We start from the raw sequence: 19277 nt of genomic DNA, 5'->3' as shown, positions 1-19277 counted from the left end.
GGTCACAGTTCGATTCCTGTTCAGGACACATGCCCAGGTTGCAGGCCTAATCCCCAGTGTGGGACATGCAGGAGGCAGCCAATCAATGGTTCTCTCTCATCATTGATGTTTCTATCTCTTTATCCCTCATCCTTCCTCTCTGAAATCAATAAAAATATATTAAAACTCACTAAAATGGAATTATATCAAATTGTTTTTAAAAAAGAAATATAAAATATGTAACATACAAAACACTAGAATAATGTGCAGAAGAAAACTATATGGTGATAAGCACTATTAAAAAATTTCTTAGAATAAGCACTAAGGGGGAAAAATCAACTTTAAAATATAAAGTGAAGAAATATAAACCCCTCTGAAGCTGATGACTTGCATAAACTATCTTCTTACTTCGGCTGACAAGTTAAATGGAAGCAATCATGGCCTAACAATAGTATTATTTAAAATATGTATCACTTATTTTGTGCCAGACACTCTCTTAAGCACTTTACATGTATAAATTTATTTAATCACCCAGTAACCCATGAGATAGGCACTATAATTATTCCCATTTTACAAATGAGGAATCAAGAGTACACAGAAGTTAATTAACATGTACAGGGCACATTACCAGTACATGGCAGGACTGGGATTCAAACACAGGAAATCTGGTTCTAGAATCCAATGCTCTCAATCAATGTGGTGTACAGCCTAAGAGGCCAAGAGAAGGATTTTTAATACTAAGTTACTAGACCAGATTCCAATAAGGGGGTAATCCTTTTAAATTAGATATTTTGAGAGTCACCCTTTCATAAACCATCCTATCTAATAAAAGAGTAATATGCAAATTAACCAGCACTCCGCTACACCCACCAGCCACACCCACCAGCCAATCAAGAAGCGAGTATGCAAATTAACCCCAACCAAGATGGCTGTGGCCACTGAGCGAGCAGGAGGGAGGCTTGGGTTTCCCTGGCGATGGAGGAAGCCAAGCTTTCTGCACACCCTGGTGGGCCCAGGCCTCCGCTTAAAGCTACAAAGTTTCAATTATAGAAGATAAATAAATAGCAACAGAAATGGCTGCCACCACGGAGCAAGCAGGAAGCTTGGCTCCACTCCAGGCTACAAAGTTTCAATTGTAGAAGATAGATAAACCCCAGATACCAGGGACTCCACTTGGGACGCTGGGGGTGTGGCTGGCCTGCAAACCACCACAGGCCCCTCGCCCAGGCCACCCCACACCCTAAGGAAACCCCCACCCTGATCCGGGACCCCCTTCAGGGCAAACCAGCTGGCCCCCACCCATGCACCAGGCCTCTATCCTATCTAATAAAAGAGTAATATGCAGATTGACCATCACTCCAACACACAAGATGGCTGCCCCCAAGTGGTCAAAGATGGCTGCCCCCAAGTGGTCAAAGATGGCTGCCCCCATGTGGACACAAGATGGCTGCTACAAGATGGCCAGCAGGGGAGGGCAGTTGGGAGGGACCAGGTCTGCAAGGGAGGGCAGTTAGGGGTGACCAGGCCAGCAGAGGAGGGAAGTTGGGGGGGACCCAGGCCTGCAGTGGAGAGCAGTTGGGGGGAACCAGGCCTGCAGGGGAGGGCAGTTAGGGGTGACCAGGCCTGCAGGGGAGAGCAGGTAGGGGTGACCAGGCCTGCAGGGGAGGGCAGTTAGGGGCAAACAGGCTGGCAGGGGAGCAGTTAGGCATCTATCAGGCTGGCAGGGGAGTGGTTAGGGAGTGATCAGGCTGGCAGGCAGAAGCGGTTAGGGGCAATTAGGAAGGCAGGCAGGCGAGCAATTGGGAGCCAGCAGTCCTGGATTGTGAGAGGGCAGTCGGACATCCCTTAAGGGGTCCCAGATTGGAGAGGGTGTAGGTTGGGCTGAGGGACACCCGCCCCCCCCCCACCGTGCACAAATTTCGTGCTCCGGGCCTCTAGTCCTATATAATAAAAGGGTAATATGCAAATTGACCCTAATGGCAGAACGACCAGAACGACTGCTGGACCAGTCACTGAGGTGCACTGACCACCTCTTGGTCCCTTTCCCCGGTCAGCAGGCTCTGATTGCCTTATGGCCACCCACGGTGGGGGCAGGGCCAGTGAGTGGGTGGGAACAGCTGACCTCTGGGTCCCTTCCCCCGGCCGTCAGGCACCGATCACCTGATGGCAAACGAGGAACCCAGGGTGGGTGGTGGGGGTGGGGGGGGGGGGCCAGCTGCGGGCAGCTGGGGAAGATGGCCCTGATCACAGGCCAGGCCTAGGGACCATACCTGCGCACGAATTTCATGCACCAGGCCTCTAGTTGTACCATAAAAGACAAATCTGGCTCAACAGTTTTTCATGAAATGAACATGCTTGTGATAACTAACTTTTTGTTAATCCAAATGAAAACTTTATAGCTGTTACTCCAATAAATAACACCAGTCAGTACATGAAATAAAAAATATTAATTAAATCAGCATGAAAAAAGTTAAAAGCACTTATTACCATAATGAGAAGAAGCAAGAAGTCCTTGCTTAGTGATAATGGATTTCATTAACCATGACTTAGTCTCTTTAGGAAAATAAAGGGGTTTTCCCTGAATTCTTTCTGAGACTCATTCAACTCTGAAAAGTCTATGATCCTACTTAGTACTTTTAAAAATATATATGTCTTTATTGATTTTAGACAGAGAGATAGAAACATAGATGAGAGAGAGAGAAATCGATCGGCTGCCTCCCACATGCCCCCTACTGGGGACCAAGCCCAAAACCCCGACCAGGAATCAAACCAGGGACCTCTTGGTTCATAGGTGGACGCTTAACCACCTAGCAACACCAGCCAGGCCTAGTTAGTACTTTTAAAAATACATATTTTTATTGATTTCAAAGAGGAAGGGAGGGGAGAGAAACATCAATGATGTGGGAGAATCATTGATCAGCTGCCTCCTGCACAACCCCTACTGGGGATTGAGCGCACAACCTGGGCATGTGCTCTGACTGGGAATTGAAACCTGACCTCCTGGTTCATGGGCTGACACTCAACCACTGAGCCACACGGACTGGGCAGTGTTGGGCTTTTTATAAAAGTAGCCCAAGGATTTAGATAACCTGCCCAAAGCCATAGAACTAGTGACTGTCAAAGTGTTTTCATTATACACAAAACCACCCACCCACTAGCAGTCAAGTAATTTAACTGATTTGGAGGCAAGTCTATTACCACTTCTATCTGTAGTTCCCAACCGCTATTCAAATCTTTCTATTTTTCAAACTCACAGTTAATAAACAAAAAACACCTGGGTCCTAAAAGGCCAAATTATTATTCCTTCACCATTAATGTGCATGTCACTTTGTACATCTATATATATATAAAAGCCTAAGTGACCGAGTGACCGGTCGACCAGTCGCTATGACGCACACTGACCACCAGGGGGGCAGACGCTCAACACAGAGCTGCCCCCTGGTGGTCAGTGCGTTCCCACAGCGGGAGCGCCACTCAGCTGACTGACAGGCACCAGATGCAGGGCTCAAGGCTGGCTGTCGCAGCCCAGAGACCGCAGCAGAGTGGCAACGAGCCTACTGAGCGGCAGCGGCGGTGGCAGGCGCAGCGAGGTCGGGATGAGCAAAAGCGGCAGGCAGGAGTAGCAGGAGGCATTGGACTGCCAGTTTCAGCCCGATCCACGCAGGCTATGCCAAGGGACCCCACCAGTTCACGAATCCATGCACCGGGCCTCTAGTGTAAAAATAAGCCAACAACTCTTTAATCTGTTCGATAATCAAAAAATGAGAAATGCCATGAAGACTAAAAATAAATGAACTGAACCTTTAATAAAAAGGTGGGGGAGTGTGTCTGTCTAAAAAGCCAACTTACTTTTCCTTCAGTTAATGTACATGTTCTGTGTGTATAAAAAAATGAAGAGATTTCTCTTTAAACTGTCTAATAAAAACTGAAGAATTAGAAATGCAGTAGAGGCTAAAAGAATAAGGGGGAGAGATCAATCAAAGGACTTGTATGCATGCATATAAGCCTAACCAATGGATACAGACACCAGGGAGGTGAGGGTATGAGTGGGGGAGTGAGCGGGGGCGTAATGGGGGGATAAGGACACATATGCAATCAATAAAGAAAAAAACAACAACAAATGATACAGACCTTTTTAAAAAAAAGGAGGCCTACAAGTATTTCTTTAAGAAATCAAGTGTTTGATAGGTTAAATGCTTAAATTTAAATTATTCTAAAATCCTACCTAATAATAGACAAATATGCAAATTGACCGCACATTTGCTATGCCCAAGCCATGCCCACCAGCCAAGCCACACCCACCAACCAATCAGGACGAGCATGCAAATTACCCCAACAAAGATGGCGGCTAATTTGCATATCAAGACAGCTTAGAAAGAAGCCAAGAGATGCTGAAGGGAGCAAAGCTGTGGATAAGCAAGCAAGCCGGGGGGGGAGGAGAAGGGAGGAGCGGAGGCGGGGCCGGGGGAGAAGGAAGGAGAGTGGGGCAGGCTGGCGGAGAAGGCGGGCCGGGGGACAAGGGAGGAGTGGAGGCGGGGCGGGGTAGAGTGCAGCAGGAAACCCTAGTGCTAAAATAAAGTTAGTAGATTTAGGCTTATACCCAAAACTTTTGCACATTTAAATGGGGAAAATACTGTTACTAAATATATATATGTGTGTGTGTGTGTGTGTGTGTGTGTGTGTGTGTGTATGTATGTATGTATATACACACACACACACTAGAGGCCCGGTGCACGAAATTCGTGCACGGGGGGTCCCTCAGCCCAACCTGCACCCTCTACAACCCAGGAGCTCTCAGGGGATGTCCTACTGATGGCTTAGGCCCACTCCCCATGGTTCTCTGCTCTCTGCAGGGCCTGGAGGTTTCCCTGCAGCCATGGAGATGAAGCCCCCATGCCGTGCTGTCCGCTCTCTGCCTGCTGCTGCCATGCACCATGCAAAGCAAGCCCCAATGCCCTGCAGCGTGCTCTGTCTGCCAGGCCTGGGGGCTTCTCCGACAGGGACACACTAAGGAAGCCCCTATGCCCTGATCTCCGGGCTCTGTCTGTGGGGTCTGGGGGTGTTCCCACCGCCACCTTGCTAAGGAAGCCTCCAAGCCCTGCTCTCCAGGCTCTGTCTGAAGGGCCTGGCGGCTTCCCTGCTGCCACACTAGGGAAGCCGCTGCTTCCCCGCTGCCGCGCCGAGGAAGCCGCCATGCCCTGCTCTCCAGCCTCTGTTTGTTGGTCGGACAGGCCAGACACTCCAGCAGCGGGGCTGAGGTGACTGGGCGCCGCCATCTTGTGCCTATGGGGGCTGCCGTTTTTGTCGCGGAGGTACGGTTAATTTGCATATTACTCTATTATTAGATAGGATATATATAATTATAACCATGTAATTTCATCAACATAAAGGGACAATTAGCTGATAGATACATAAAATAATTACTGTCTTCCAAAATATACATAACATGACTAGCAAAAGACTAGTTAGTTTATGGGTAAGATTTTATGTTTAGCCTGGCTGGTGTGGCTCAATGGTTGAGCATCAAACTATGAACCAGGAGGTCATGGTTCAATTCCAGGTCAGGGCACATGCCTGGGTTGCAGGCTCAATCCCCAGTAGGGGGCGTGTAGGAGGCAGTCAATAGATGATTCTTTCACATCAATGTTTCTCTCTCTCTCCCCCTTTCCCTTCCTCTCTCTGAAATCAACAAAAACTTATTTTTAAAAAACTGGGATAATATCTATCTTAAGGAATTGAGATGATTAGAGCAGGGTACTTATAGGACTTAGTATAGCGCTTACCCATAAGAGCAATTCAGTAAATGTTAATTAATATCATTATAAGATGACAGATTTTCAAAAGCAATGAAAATTAAGATGATGACAATCCATGGAAAAAAACTAAAAAACACCTCAATTTCCACTGCATTCACCCATACATGACACTAAAGAGTAGTAAAGACCTACACTGTAGCAACCCAAAATGATGCCCAATGTTTTCAGCAACGCCAAGTATCTCATGATGGGAATCTTTCAGCTCATGTACCAATAATATTTGTGGCTCTCTAGTAGAGAACAATGCACACTTTCTTCACAATACCTTCTTTCATTTACACTTGAGTGTGACAAACTAAAATTATTTCCATGTACTTTCAGTGGCATGTCTTTTCAGATGTTAGAAATAAATCTAAAAAATGAGACATGGAAAGGAAAAAAATCAGGAACTTCTCTAGGGCTGAGAAATGCTATGAAAAGAAGTAAAATTATGATGTGTAAGCATACATGTATGAGGACATGGATGTGTGTAGATATGTGAAAACATGTACACACATATAAAACTATTAAAGTTTAAAATAAAAATTCTAATTCTAAATGGATTTCTGTAGACTTCAAGTAAATTTCAAGTATAATGCATTGCATTACACAAAATTTAAAGTCCAAATTTAAAACAGGAAAGTAAAACCAGATTCATGCAAAAGATGCAAACTTTCCTACACAGTACCCATGTTCAGTTGGCAAAGATGTCGAAGTAAAACATGGGCTAGATATCAAAATACACAAAATACTACTACATATTCCACGGAAAATCTGTATAATGGCAAATTTCTTCCTTTTGCTCAGTTAATAAATCAAGATGCCCACAGGTTTCAAGACATTTGATGTTTTTCCTAATGGTTTAACAATTGTGTTTTCTCACTTCAATGTACAATTCTCCACATAAGAAATCGCTGTTAATACAATGACCCATATCTGTAAATGTTACATTAAACTTAAGCTTATCATTGTTAAGCCGGCCAAACGAAGTCCCAGAAATGTTATTACTTTTTAAATCTGAGAGTAGCCCCAAATAAGATTCTCCTTTACTACAAATGAAAAAAACAAAAACCTTAATTCCTAAGATCTCTGATCTGGAAAGTTGTGGTTTAAACCAAAACAAACAGAAAAACCCACCATCCCCAGTTACAGCCTCGGCTCTATTTTTATCGCTGAAGACATTTTTAGATGGAAGAGTTACATGTAGTCAGATATGTAAGAGTAAACTGATGAGTTCATTCTAAGAGATCTCCTTTAAAATACTAAGTTTAATATCTCTATTTTCAAATCTGATATTGGAAAGAAAAAAAAAAGACATGAAGAAAGAATAAAAAAGAAAAAAGACTCTTTTGATCCATTTTAGGACAAAACATTTGTTAAGGAAGAAAAACAAAGTGTAAACAGGATGTGGTAGTAACTACATTCTTAACTTTTCAACAACCAATTTAATCCATTTAAACATCATTATTTAGTGATATGAAATAAAGAACTGATCACATACATGGAAAAAGATGTCAGTGTTTTGAAAGAAAGGAATTAAAAGAATCATTTCAACAATACTTCCCGTTATAACTAATCCTAATTTGTACTCCCTCTTTCAAACTGAAGTGTCCCACTCAACTCCACACATACACATACTCTAAACATACCTGTATTCAAGGAATGATATTCAGAAGCAATGACAACAATAAAAAAAGATAAAAGAGAGACAGAGGCAAAAGGAGCAAGAATAGAAGTTCCAGAGCATTTCTCAATTTTAAGAATGAAGTTGCCCAAAAAAGGTTTCCAGTAAGTCTTGTTGGAATGGGATAAAGAAAATGGTGTATGGAAAAAAAGAAAAACCAGAAAGTTGCAATTTCAGATTTCTTGACAAAACTGGAATATATAGCTTAAAATGCATGATACTTTCATCAGAGTTAATTTACTGTTTCCATCTGTTCTCCCAATATAAGCAGGAACTTAAATTCTACATTATACAAGAACTAAGTTTCTTCTTAATATTTTCAGTTTCTTCCAAAATCAGAGAAAAAATAAAATAAATCCCTAAAGCAGGAAAAAAAATGTGAGCATCTTAACTCCTTGTAATTCTAACATAATTGAAATAACTAAAAACTATACTACAGAGTAAAATGAAGCCATGCAAACTATACTTATATTATACACCTAATGAAGATAAAACTTGATCTTATGCCCACCCACTCTGAAAATTTGCATTGATTGGGGGGAAAAAAGCCAACTAAATACATACAAACACAAGACTTATCTTTAATCGTGCATACATCTACAGGGTGAAGCAAAAGTAGGTTTCCAGTTGTTCATATGAAAAATAATATAATAATCCTATATAATAAAGGTAATATGCAAATTGACCCTCACACCCTGACAAGATGGCTGCCTACAACCAGGCTGGCAAGGGGATTAGCAAGGGACAACCAAACGACTGAACAGCAGGCTGTGTGGGACCACCAGGCCAGCATTGGGGGGCAGTTGGGGGCAACCAGGCCAGCAGGGAGGGCAGTTGGGGGTGACCAGGCCAGCAGGGAGGGCAATTAGAGGCAACCAGGCTGGCAGAGGGGAGCAGTTGGGGGCGATCAGGCCGGCGGGGGCGGGGGGAAGTTAGGGGCAACCAGGCTGGTGGGGGGGGTGCAGTTGAGGGCGACCAGGCGGGCAGGGGGGGCAATAGGGCAATTAGGCTGTCAGAGAGGGCAATTAGGCTGTCAACCAGGCCAGCAGAGGGGGGCAGTTTGGGGTGACCAGGCCCATGGGGGGGGGCAGTTAGGAGCAACCAGGCCAGCAGGGGGGTGCAGTTGGGGGCAACCAGGCCAGCAGGGGGAGCAGTTGGGGGCAATTAAGCTGGCAGGGGGTACAGTGAGGGGCAATTAGGCAGGCCGGGGGGCAGTGAGGGGTGACTAGGCCAGCGGGGGGGGGGCAGTTGGGGGAGACCAGGCTGGTAGGGGGGGCAGTAAGGGGTGACCAGGCCAGTGGGGGCAGGCAGTTAGGAGCAACCAGGCCGGCACACAGAGGCAGTGAGGGGCGATCAGGCCGGGGGGGGGGGGGGGGGGCGCAGTTAGAGGTGACCAGGCAGGCAGGCAGGTGAGCGATTAGGAGCCAGCAGTCCAGGATTGTGAGAGGGATGTCCGACTGCCGGTTTAGGCCCAATCCCTGGGAGTCGGACATACCTCAAGGGGTCCCAGATTGGAGAGGGTGCAGGATGGGCTGAGGGGACCACCCCCTCCCGTGCATGAATTTCGTGCACCAGGCCTCTAGTTAATAAGAATAAATGTGTTTCGCATAATCACAGCTATAAACCTACTTTTGCCCCATGCTATATATGAACACACTAGTAGCCCATTTGCAGGAAGAATCCTGCAAGCGGCCCCTGCAGCCGCCGCGCCTGCACCCACGGGCCGCTGCCGCCCGCCCCGCTCTGCCCAACTCTGCCCCGCCCCGCCCGGGCTTTCCCTCTGGCAGCCACCTTGCTTTCTGCTTTTCTTCCCTCTTCCTTCTAAGTTGTCTTCAGTCTTCACTCCTCCCTCCCTCAGTGTATGCAAATTAACCGCCATCTTTGTTGGGTAATTTGCATAGTCGTCCTGATTGGCTGGTGGGCGTGGCTTGGTGTAGTGAAGGTGCGGTCAATTTGCATATTACTATTTTATTAGGTAGGATACTTGATTTCAGAATATACCCATTGCTTACCCAACAGTCAAATAATCCTTTTCTTATAGGATAATACTGACCAAAATAGACTACACATTTCATTAAATTAATTACAATTTAATTTCATGATTTAAATTTATTTCATAAACTTTGACAAAAGACCTTTGAACGATCATTAGCAATCAAACGTAATATTTCCCTGTATCAAACAAGCCAAAATTTAAAATCTAAAAATAGAATTAAACACTGGCAAGGTCTAATTTTGAGGCTACCTCCACTGAAATAAGAGATCCCTGAAGACACAAACTATGTTTTATTCAGGTGTACATACAGGTCCTAACACAGTACCTGGCATAGTAGGTGCTCAAACAGGTTACCTGGTTCATTAAATGAAAGACAATTTCATATTATGTAATAAGAACCTTCAAAATGTACATTTCTTTGACTCAAGGTAATTCTACCTACAAAAACCTACCTTAATGAGAGATCTTAGAATGAATACATGGATACTAGTAAACAAAGATATTCAAGGAAGTTATATTTTTAACTTGAAAACAAAAACAATTTAAACATCAAGGAAATTATGCCCAGCTGGTGTGGCTCATGGTTGAGTGTCCACCCAGGAACCAAGTGGTCACAATTCAATTCCTGGTCAGAGCACATGCCCAGGTTGTGGGCTCAATCTCTGGCTGCAGAAGGCAGCCCATTGATGAAGTTTCTCTCTCATTGATGCTTCTATTTCTATATCCCTCTCCCTTCCTCTCTCTCTAAAAATCAATTATATATAAACTAAAAGTCAAGGGAATTAGAAGGTAAATTATGGTTCATTCACATGAGAGTATACAGCCATAAAAAATTATTTATGAAGTGGTTTTGATGAAACAAGGAAATGCTCATGATAAAATGTTAAGAAAAAAACCCCACAAAATTTTGTGATCTCAACTGTTTTAAAAATGAATTTTAAAAATATTCAAACTAAATAAAGTAAGTGCTAAAAGTGTGTTGTATTTTTTTGCTACCTTTCCCATATTGGCATACTGTTTTTATTTAAAAACAGAAATAAAACAATTGTGCCAGTTTCTATTATTTTTTCATTATAAATTGACATGCAGGTTCCTGAGCAGATTTAAAAAAATTTTAAAGCCAAATAAACAATAAATCAAGAGATCTCTACTATAGCTGGGTTAGCTCCTAGATTAATACAAACAAATCTCAAAATTTAGAAATTGCTTTTTAGATAAGTATCAATGAAGTAAAAGTAAAGTCTGAAGACAAATAAAATATCCTTTTGGATTTCTTTCCTTGCCTTCATATTTGACTTGAAGATTGCTTCCATTATTCTATCATTGATCTTTGTTCATAATTTTAAAAAACACATATTTCCTCATATCCCATTATTATTTTTATCTTTCCCATCTTAAATTGAAACATAAAAGCAATAACTTTCAGTATAAGTTAATGGGAGTGGGGAGCTACTGTCCAAATTTCTGAACAATCATGGTGGAATAGAGAAAAACATACAAGTAAACAATTACTCTATAGCAGCATGCTACCGCTAATCCTCCTAAAAGACTGCTGTATTTTGGTGGCTCAAATTACTGATACCTCATTTAGTCTACGGATTTTTACATACAATAAGGCTCCTGCCTATTCCATTCCCATGAAAATGTTCTGAAAGAGAGTATCAATGATGCCAGTGATGAACGCCATTGCTATTGCACTGTTATTATTGCTCCACTTCCTCTGCCCACTCCTTTATCACCCACATGCCCCAGGATTTCACTGTGGTCCACCACTATTCTCCCTCTTTAGAATTCTCAAGGTTCTATTAGCCAAATAGAAAAGACTAGATATCTCCCCAGAGCTTTACACTCCATATCCAATTCTACCCAGATGACTCTTAAACTCAATATGCTGAGTACTAAACACACCATCTTTGGCAGTTCCTTACAGTCTGTAAAATTCTAGCTGTCCTTTGATTTGACTTCATCCTTTTGGTTTCATCCTCTACCATTCATATCCATTTTTCTGAATGCCTAGTAAAATAAAAGTACCACTTAATTGTTATTGAAGGCCCATTATATGCCAGGCACCATTCTAATTACTTTATGTGATTAACTCATTACTCTTCACAGCAATTTCGTAAGTAGATGCGATTATCTTCATTTTATGCATGAAAGTATCATGCCTAAGCTACTAAGCAGTGGAGTCAGTATAGAAACCTACATCCTATGCTCCTTACTTTTACACTATGTAATTTCTCGTAAATGTCTATATATGCCAAGCACTGTCCTGAGTTGTCAGGTGAATGACAAGCAAAGGTGTATGCCCACATCGGACTCATCATATTCTAGTAAATAAAAAGAATAAACAAAGAACAGAAGAATCATAAATTATTAAAAAGCATCAGAAAGAAAATAAACAAGATTACATAACAGAAAATAAATTCATAGTGGACATACCTAACAATGATGAAAGAAAGCCTCTTTGAAAATCACTTTTAAGATAAGACTTAAGCATGAGAAGGTGCTGACTATGCAAAGAGGCAGGGTATATCCAGAAGATAACTTGGTCATTAGAAAACACAAAAGTGGGCCTAGAATATAATAATCTCTATTCCAGTGTGGCTCAATGGTTGAGAGTCGACCCATGAATCAAGAGGCTACCGGTTCCATTCCTGGTCAGGGCACATAACTGGGTTGCGGGCTTGATCCCCAGTAGGGGGCATGCAGGAGGCAGCTGATCAATGTCTCTCTCTCATCGATGTGTCTATCTCTCTCGCTAAAATCAATAAAAACATATGTTGAAGCTCCAACCTCCAGTGTGACTGTATTTGGAGAGAGGGCTTTTAAGGAGGTAATTCAAGTTAAATGAAAGCACAAGGATGGGCCCTAATCTGACAGCACTGGTGTTCTTATAAAAAAAGAAAGAGACCTTTCTCTCTTTCTCTCTCCCCATGCACAAAGAAGAAAGGTGAGGTGTGCATGAGTCAGGAAGAGCGGCCTCACGAGAAACCAACCCTGACAGCACCTTAACCTTTTGCACTTGGATGTCGAGTGTGACTCGACACGGTTAGCATCGGTAGCAGCTCGTATGTTGAGCCACACTCGACACGTAGTTTCACTGCAGGGGGAAGGGGGATTTTTGTCTATTTTTCCAGTATCTTTTCTTGTTTTCATTAGCATGAAAGGACAAGTAAAATATAAATGCCGTCTCAACTGATGCCAATAAAGAAAAAATGAAAAACCGATAACGCACTGAAATTTATTAGGAAACTAGTACATGATCTTGTTGGAGAATTCAGAGATGGTACACTAACTTCCAGGGGTAGGTTATTATCCACTAACTTAGAGCAACGTTTAGATGGAAAGCTCCATATAATCACACCTCACCCTAACAAAAAACACAAAGATTAAAAAAAAAAAAAAAAAAAAACAAAAAGATTGTGTTGTTTGTTCTAACAGAAAAATCAAAGGAGGAAGAGAGACGATTTATATTTGCGAAACATGTGAATGTAAACCAGGTCTTCATGTGGGTGAATGTTTCAAAAAATATCACACCATGAAAAATTATAGAGATTAAAATTACTCTTTGAATGTATCAATAATTTGAAATATAAAAAAATCCAAATAAATAAGTTTGTATGAAAAGAAACTCCAGTTTTTTATTCTACTGCCGCGCTTTGTAAAATCTGGGGTATTTAAAAAAATAAATCCCGAGTAGAATAAAGGAATCGAGAAAAAAGCAAGCGAGTGCAAAGGGTTAATACTGACTTCTATCTTCCAGACCTGGGAGAAAGTAAATGTCTGTTGTTAAAGTCATCGAGTCTTCGGTGTTCTGTTATGGCAGCCAAGTAAATAAAAACAAATGTGAAAAACCTAGATATTTATGGAAAATGACAAAACCAGTGTGCTAGCATATAGAGAGCAATGGAGGTAATATTCAAAGACTTAGCACCTAGATGTTAGATGGACCAGAAATGATTATAAAAATAGTTCCTGCTGCAGAACTTTTAAGCTGGTTAAGTCTGGATTTGGAAATGTATGATGTGGGTTTTTGTTCTCTCAGTGAATTTAGTGACTGGGAATCACTAAAATAAAGGGGTGGACAAAAGTACATGCATAGTTGTTCAAATGGAAAAATACATAATACAAGAATAAATTCTGTGTTTCACGTACTCAGAACTGTAATCCTACTTTTGCCCATCCCTGTACAGTGACTAGAATATAACAATCTATATTCCACAAAAAAGCCCCACACAACAAAGAACTGAAACTTTCCAAAAATGTAAATAGTGCCCTATTGAGGAATAAAGGCTAATGAATATGTTTTCTTTACTAAGAGGCTTACGAAAAAACCACAAGATTTAGCCTTTATTTATTTTTGGTAGTTCTTACACCACTAAAGATAGTTCTGAGCCAATTCTGGTGAATTCAGAAATGTGTTGAGCCTATGTGCAAGGAATGGTGTTGGATACTTTGGAGAAAGCCCAAATGAATCAAATACCAAGGCCCAAGAGCCACAGAAGAGTGATATGACACCACATTTCATCAAAACTAAGGCACCACTGGTTATAAGATGTATAATTTATATTATAAAGTGATAACATAAGGGAATTCCACCAAATAAATTAGGACATCAACTATAAGACACATCCTAATTTCAGAGCTGTTAAAATGTGAAGAAAAAAAAAATACATCTTGCCCTGGCCGGGTGACTTAATTGGTTGGAGCGTTGTCCCATATACCAAAGGGCTGTGGGTTTGATTCCTGGTCAGAGCCCATACCTAGGTTGCAGGTTCAATCTCCAGTCGGGATGCATACGGGAGGCAATTGATCAATGTTTCTTTCACGTGGATGTTTCTCTCTGTCTATCTTCTCTCCCTCCCCATACCTCTCTCTAAAATCAATAATTATATCCTTGGGTGAGGATTAAAACAAATAAATATATATCTTAAATAAATGAAAATAGTTAAAATGCAAATAGTAGGAGTCATATGAAAGAGTCTGTAGAAGGGATGGATTGCTTCATGAAGAAAGTGGTATTTAAGCCCAATCTTGAAGGACAGGTACAACTAGGAAGACTGGAGATTGAAAGAAGGAGTATTTTTAGGAAGAGGTAATTCCAAGAGGTAAAACAGAGCAACAATAAAGTGAGGGATGGCTAGAGAGAAATAATTAAAAAGAAAGCACTGTTGAAAATCTGGAAGGATGAGGGTTAAGCAAACCTTGTATACAGGCAGGCAAGGAGGCTAAAGAGTCTGAATATTATATACTAGAGGCCTGGTGCATGAAAATTCATGCACTTGGGGGAAGGGGGTACCTCAGCCTGGCCTGCACCTTCTCACAATCTGGGACCCCTCAGGTAGGGTCCCTAGACCTGGCCTGAGATCAGGGCCTATTGGGGCTTTCCTTCCCCTGGCTGCAGGCAGCGGGCCACACCCCCACCGCTGCCACTGCTTGCCATCTATACAGCACTGCCCCCGCACCCCTCCCCTGCCACACCGGTGGCTTCCCTCTGCAGGCGACAGGCTGGGGTGCGATGGCTTGGCTGGCCTGGGCTTTCCTCTTTCTTTGATGGGGGAGCGGGGCCAGCCTGTGAGGGGCCGTCTGCCTACCTGATAGCCCCTAACTGCTGGCCTGCCTACCTGATCACCCCTAACCACTTGCTTGGGGGTGAAGCCAGCCCAGTGAGGGGCCGTCTGCCTTCTTGATTGCCCCTAACTGCTTGCCTGCTTACCTGATCACCCCTAACCATTTGCGTGGGGGTGGGGCCAGCCCGGCCAGGGGCTGTGGTGGTCTGGTCTCTGGTTGTTCCAGTTGTGACGCCTCTGGCCTTTTATTATATAGGATGCTTGGGTAATGGTTCGCAAATGCTTTTTTTTTTTTGCCCCAATACATTTATGGCTATAACATACACCAAGTATGGGAGATGAGAAATTCGCAGAAGAGATTAATTCTTGTGGGAATACAATTTGAAAAAGCCATCTAGACTATCCTAACTTCTCCATCCACCTCACCCTGAGAATCATTTAGGGAATCCCTAGAAAATTTCAGTAGCCAAATGATTCAGGTTATATTTCAATAAAGATAATCCAGCACAATTGTGTAAAAATAAGTGAGAATTAGAAAAAAACAAAACATTAAAGACTGAAAATTTACATAAGCAGCTGATTTTCCAGGCAAGAAGTTAAACAAATTTAAATTACATTAGTATTAGTGGGGAAAATATATGCTAGACAGGGAAGAAAATGTTTAAGACACATTACAATAAACTCACACAAGAATATATGCATTCTAAAATATTGATCATTGAGTTTAGATCTGGAAAAAGAGATCTGAACATTATCTAACATGAGGCAATAAAGCTGTAATTTGGATAAACAACTAAAAGGTGGCAAGAGAAGTATCCTAAAGACACTTTTAAAAAAGTAAACAGGTATTAAAGCATTTGGTTCCTTTATTACAAATAACTGTTTTCATAGTTTACAAATCTCATGCTGATCATCAACATCATTACTAATTTTAACCCTATAATTTTTTTTCTTTGGTTAATTCTCACCAGAGGATAATATTTCCCATTGATTTTTAGAGAGAGTTAAAGAGAGGGGTGGAGACACAGAGAAACATCAATGTGAGAGAAACACATCCACTGGTTACCACCCACACGCGCCCTGACAGATTCGAGCCTGCAACTGAGGTATGTGCCCTTGACCAGAATTGAACCCGAGACCCTTCAGTCCACGAGCCGACACATTAACCACTGAGTAAAATCAGCTAGGGCTAAACACTATAAATTAAAATTTAAAAAAAAGCAAAGCATACCAGGATCATATAAAGCAATTAAAAAAAAACAACAGAGCATTTCATTAATTTCCAATCTGGAGCTACTTAGACATTCTTTGTGCACATGTGTATCTGTATGTGTGTGTGTGTGTCTGTGTGTAAACAGTAAAAAAAACAAAAGTCCACATTTCTGAAAGCAGAACCTGACAGCAACCAAGGTATGAGATGATTAGGAAGAATTAGTGTTTAAATTTCTAAATAGTTTTATTATGAACATTCACAGTTATCCAGTTTAATCTATGAAAAATTGTTGTTATACCATAGTATCAAATTGTTGTCTCCTTAAAAAAAATTTTTTTAAGTAGTAGGAATATTTCAGTTAACTATTTTTAAATCAGGTATTTAAAAAGTATTATTAAGCCGAAACCGGTTTGGCTCAGTGGATAGAGCGTCAGCCTGCGGACTGAAAGGTCCCAGGTTCGATTCCGGTCAAGGGCATGTACCTTGGTTGCGGGCACATCCCCAGTAGGGGGTGTGCAGGAGGCAGCTGATTGATGTTTCTCTCTCATCAATGTTTCTAGCTCTCTATCCCTCTCTCTTCCTCTCTGTAAAAAATCAATAAAATATATTTAAAAAAATAAATAAATAAAAAGTATTATTAAGACATAAAGGCAATGTCAGCTTCGAACATTAAAAAGTATGGTTTAGAGTCACACATGGGATGAAAAAGAAAAATATATATAATTTTCTGGTGTTAACTGTATTATTATAAATATACCAAATGACTTTAATTAAATTATAGTCACTTTGATTAAAATACCTTTTCACAAACTTCCCCCAAGAGTGGGAGTGTGAGGTTGAGAGAAGGAAAAGAAATGGAAGGAGGGAATGAGGACAACCATTAGAATGAAACAAGGGGGTGAGAGGAGGAGAGGCAGCCTAGGAGAACCAGCTAACAGAGCACAGATGGTGAAGATCATCACATTGCCCCAAAACAGATATACTGAGCAAAGAGAATGATGCAGCTTTTTGCTAGAAGCTGGGTATGATAAAGACTCTTAAAAATCATGGAGGTTATCTACCTGTACTATCGTGCAGGTATTTTTCTCAAAATATCTGCAAGTTAAAGGAATCTCATAGGGCAGTGGTTTTCCAAATCACAGAAATTTTAAAACATGCAGTACCCATTTAGTCAGGACTATTGATCTCTTCTCCCTTAGACTTTCACATAAAAAAATGACACAAGCCAACACAATAGCTGTCTGGTATGAATGAACGAAAATTACACCTATCTTTTTTATCAGATGGGCAAAAAATATATATTTTGGGGTGCCGCAGTATTTTAGTAATTAGTTTATATGTGCCATGAGATGAAAAAGGTTGAAAATCACTATTACAGGGAAGTCACAGGCCATCGGTTACCCAAAGCAAACAACACACAATCTGCAATCTATCTAAATGATTAGATGAACGGAGATGGCCGATATAAATGTGCCTGTTAACAACCTGTCAAAATGTGTTTTTGTGCTACTTCGTGACTAATTTTTGCATAAGAGCAAATTCCTTCAAAGGAAAAAAAGAAGTCCAATGAATTTTTTAAAACTACATGTTATATAATAACATTGTGGTTAAATTTACACATGGCAGAGGAGTTTTGAAAAATGTGAAATACCTCAGTCTGACCTTCATGGGCACTGGTCTCATGAGTAACTCGAATAGCCTGTAATAGGAATGCAAGGTATTAATAGGGGGGAAATGACTATATCCTACTTTTTAAATGAAAACAATACTAAATACTGACGAAACAACAAACTGAAGTAAATTCAGGAGAAGTTTAATTTGAAATATTTAAGAATGAATTGCTGTACTTTCCAACCCACAAATCTCTGAAGACTTAGGATATTAAATATTTGAATATTTGTATAAGAATTATTTGTAATTTCCAGGTGCAAGTGGGAATCCTAACTTAATTATTAGGACTAACATTTAACAGTTTATTCAACTGAGACTAGAATGAAGTCAGCATCTCACGACAGAGACGGAAAAAGCTTAGCTCATCTGTTTCTTCAAGTTACATGCTCCTCTGCAGCTCTGGCTATAGTTATGCTTAACCATGCAGCTTCAGGCAGCAGTTTAGAAATGTGGAGTAAAAGCATGCATTTATCAGAAGCTAGAGAGTTTAGTTTCCTGAACTTAAAAATAATGCTCTTATAATACCATTATTAGCAAAGATGAAGAGAAATAGGCAAAGTAGTAAATTACAGGTGAAAGTACAATCTCAATGCATGGCAATTTAGCAATAATTATCAAAGCCTTAAAAACATGCACTGTTTGATCCAGAAATTTCTCTTCTATAAGTTTATGTATTTACATATAATTGTATGTAAGTATATATAATTATGGATATTTGCAAAGATTTAGCTACAATGATATACCTGGTTGTATTTTTTAAACAGTGAAAAGAGAATACAATAATTTATTGGTTAAATAAAATACTACACAATGGAAAGCTATGCAGCCATTAAATGATGATGTCAAATATATACTTACTGGTATGTAATACGTTTGTGATAAGTTAAGTGAAAAAAGTAAGTTATAAAACAATATTACAGTGTTATCAAATATTCATTTTAAAAAAGTGTGTATATACATATATACTCCCCTGTAAAATATATTAATGGTGCCCACATCTCATTGGTGAGATTACTATTGACTTTTGTGTTATTTCATTTTTATGTAAAATGAAGATGTTTTATGAGCTCTGCAGGTTTTTTAAAGAAAAAACAATTTAAAATAGTCAAATTATATTATAATGGTAAAAATAAATAATCAAATCAATGAATTTACTGGGAACAAACTCTGCATAAAGCACTGTTCTAGCTGAGTAATATATACACCACAGTGCTTCTAATTTCAAAGAACTTACAATTTGCTTAATGTTACCAACAGTTAGAAAGCCTAATATTATATCGTATGTCAAGTATAACTGAAAAATAAATTTTAAAAAAGGTAAAATGCCTTCAAAAGAAAAACAGATTTCAAAAATAATAACATTTAAATA

The 19277-nt window shown here is 40.6% G+C and overlaps 1 protein-coding gene across 4 annotated transcripts in view; it reads right to left on the bottom strand.

The window, feature by feature from the left end:
• Positions 1–19277, bottom strand: part of UCHL3 (ubiquitin C-terminal hydrolase L3) — a 58427-nt gene that overhangs the window by 17474 nt on the left and 21676 nt on the right. For all 4 annotated transcript variants that reach the window (XR_003618474.2, XM_028149048.2, XM_054719854.1 and 1 more), the window contains one exon: positions 17889–17936. Coding sequence is in view for 3 of the 4 variants with exons in the window: in XM_028149048.2 (XP_028004849.2) it covers positions 17889–17936 (48 nt within the window). In the remaining variant the exon portion in view is untranslated. The remainder of the gene's footprint in view (positions 1–17888; positions 17937–19277) is intronic.

This window comes from Eptesicus fuscus, chromosome 8 (assembly GCF_027574615.1).
Source record: "Eptesicus fuscus isolate TK198812 chromosome 8, DD_ASM_mEF_20220401, whole genome shotgun sequence".
Taxonomy (NCBI): Eukaryota; Metazoa; Chordata; class Mammalia; order Chiroptera; family Vespertilionidae; genus Eptesicus; species Eptesicus fuscus.
This window is presented reverse-complemented; position numbering and strand designations above follow the sequence as displayed.